This window comes from Vollenhovia emeryi, unplaced genomic scaffold (assembly GCF_000949405.1).
Source record: "Vollenhovia emeryi isolate VEMERY1.0 unplaced genomic scaffold, V.emery_V1.0 DF939329.1, whole genome shotgun sequence".
Lineage (NCBI taxonomy): Eukaryota > Metazoa > Arthropoda > Insecta > Hymenoptera > Formicidae > Vollenhovia > Vollenhovia emeryi.
In genome coordinates this window covers 182,386-184,696 of record NW_011967037.1, presented here as the reverse complement: position 1 = coordinate 184,696, position 2,311 = coordinate 182,386, and the positions used below count along the sequence as shown (strand labels likewise).

At 38.7% G+C, this 2,311-nt stretch overlaps 1 protein-coding gene across 1 annotated transcript in view; it reads right to left on the bottom strand.

The window, feature by feature from the left end:
* Positions 1–2,311, bottom strand: part of LOC105558593 (odorant receptor 13a-like) — a 6,091-nt gene that overhangs the window by 2,928 nt on the left and 852 nt on the right. Inside the window, exons 2-3 of the mRNA XM_012006361.1 lie at positions 1,519–1,788; positions 396–864 (exon numbers count right to left, since the gene is read on the bottom strand). Of these exons, the coding sequence (XP_011861751.1) occupies positions 396–864; positions 1,519–1,788 (739 nt within the window). The remainder of the gene's footprint in view (positions 1–395; positions 865–1,518; positions 1,789–2,311) is intronic.

Below are 2,311 nucleotides of genomic sequence, written 5' to 3'. Positions count from 1 at the left end.
CCCCGCCGGGCCTAGGTTTTTTCCCACCACGGTGTATCTCGCGCGTCGCTCCACCTCCCGCTCATCGATCGATTTTCTTAAATGCCTCCCGAGTCCGGCCTACCGTCTCCTGCATCCTCATTCGCTCAAACGTATAAATTTCTTTGTCGGTAACTATTGTTACTTTGTACCTCGGTACATGATATTTCTCCTTAGTTTAACCCAATCTACCGCTATTTGCAAAGTGGCTACTTTTGCATCAGACACCCTGTATACAAGTATTAACAAAATTGATATTATGTGAGAATAAGTTTAAAATTAAATAAATCTTGAAAGATTCAATCTTTTTGCAAGTTTTTCTAAACTTGATTTTCTGCAATATTATTTTATTATTACAATTAAAACCTGCAAAAAACCTGATGAGTCGCAGATGCTCGATCACATAATTTCGTAAAGCACTATTAAAATCTTTGCACGAAACCAGGTTGATTAATCGACATCTGAAGTTCTCTAATTGGCCGCAAATGTGAAGGACCGCATGTCCAAGGAAAGCATCTACTGACGTATAAGCTACAGCTCCTAAGAAAATTGTCATAGCCTGAATGACAAGCGTGAGTTCAAATAGCGGACTCTTATCTGTATCGTAGAAGTAATATGTCTGCAGCGGTAACGGCTTGTTCCGATCTGTGAGATTGGTTAAACGTCTAATTGGCTTGCCAAAACAAGGAAAAACAATGATCATGGTGAATGATAGAATCATCAAAACATATCCACAAATCACGATCAGTCGTGCAGTTCGCGCTCGCTTTATCATCACGTCCCTCTCTGCGTGTTGCTTCAACGCCATCCAATCTTCCGCCATCATCTTTACGATGAGTAAGAGAGCTTAGAAATGATACATTGTGCAACAGTATTAAGTTACTCATTAATTCATAGGACAGAAAAAGTCATTTACACATTTTTCTTTTAATACATATGCAATACAGGTTGCCGGATTCGTTATGGACCGAAATAAAAATTACGGTAGATTGAGTCAAACCGAAAAGAACAGTCGTGTAACATTTTACAAAATTCGCAATAATTATCGTGTAGTTAACAAAAATTTAATTAACAATATCCAACGAATCCAACACCCTATATATACATGTACATATATGTATACAGGGTGTCCCGTAGTTTTCTATGAATATTATCTTGAGAAGGTAGAACGGATTGAAATGAACAAAACAGTTCCATACCGTATTGTAATATTCGTAATAATAATTTAAATAAGTACTGAATATTAAGTTCGGGCGAATAAGAACGCGCCGAGACGGCACGGAGGAAGTGGCTAGGCCTTTCGAGTCATAGTACGGCCCACTGTATCTAGCATTGGCTGGCAGTGCGTGGCGAATACACCCTGTATATATGTATACATATACATCCAGAAAAAATACATTCTAATTTCTCTTTAATATTCTAATCTACGAGAAACATATGCGAAATAATTTTTTGACAAAAACAAACTCAGAGCTAAATGATAAATAATTCTTGACAAACCTGACCGTTTCCACCGCATCACGACAAGTTTCCACACAACTACCACTAGAGGTAACGTAATTTGTAAGTTATCTATCATAAGTATCATGTCGTGTCGTACGCGTAAAAGAGAACATATGAGTGGGATTCCGCAGCCGAAGGCTGCTAGAACGAAAATAATGACCACGCGAAGATCGGACATGTAGTCATTCTTAACGATTTCATCCATCTTAGGCCACAAACCGACCAGTTGTAGACCGAACCGATTTAATTCAATTGCCCATACAAAATCTAATAAAAATTTAACGTTAAGTTAGAACATTCACATCAAATAAGGCAACTTTATTAATTCAACATAATAAAACGTGATGTAATTTAAGAATTCAGGACTCAAGAATGTAAAAATGTACGTCTAATTCTTAAGCAAAAATTAAATTAAATGTATATTTTATGTATTGTAAATATATATAATCAATGGTAAACAATTAAAGAGTGCATATACATATACAGGGTGAGTTATAACATTTGTCCACGAGCTCGTGAGAAGGTAGAACGGATCGAGATGAACAGAAAAGTCCTGAAACATTTTGCAATTTTCGCAATAGTTAACGAGAAAAAAATTATCGAAAATCGTCGTCTTTGCCCTGTCCATTGTCCAATTCGAGCGCGTAGCGAGATGTGACCGCACGGCGATCGATATTGCCAGGCAAGGGATGGGGACGCGAGACGCGGGAGCGGCGACGTAAACAACTCGCCAGCAACTGCGCGCTGTCCCCCCCTCCCCCCCTCGCCTGGCAATATCGATCGCCGTGCG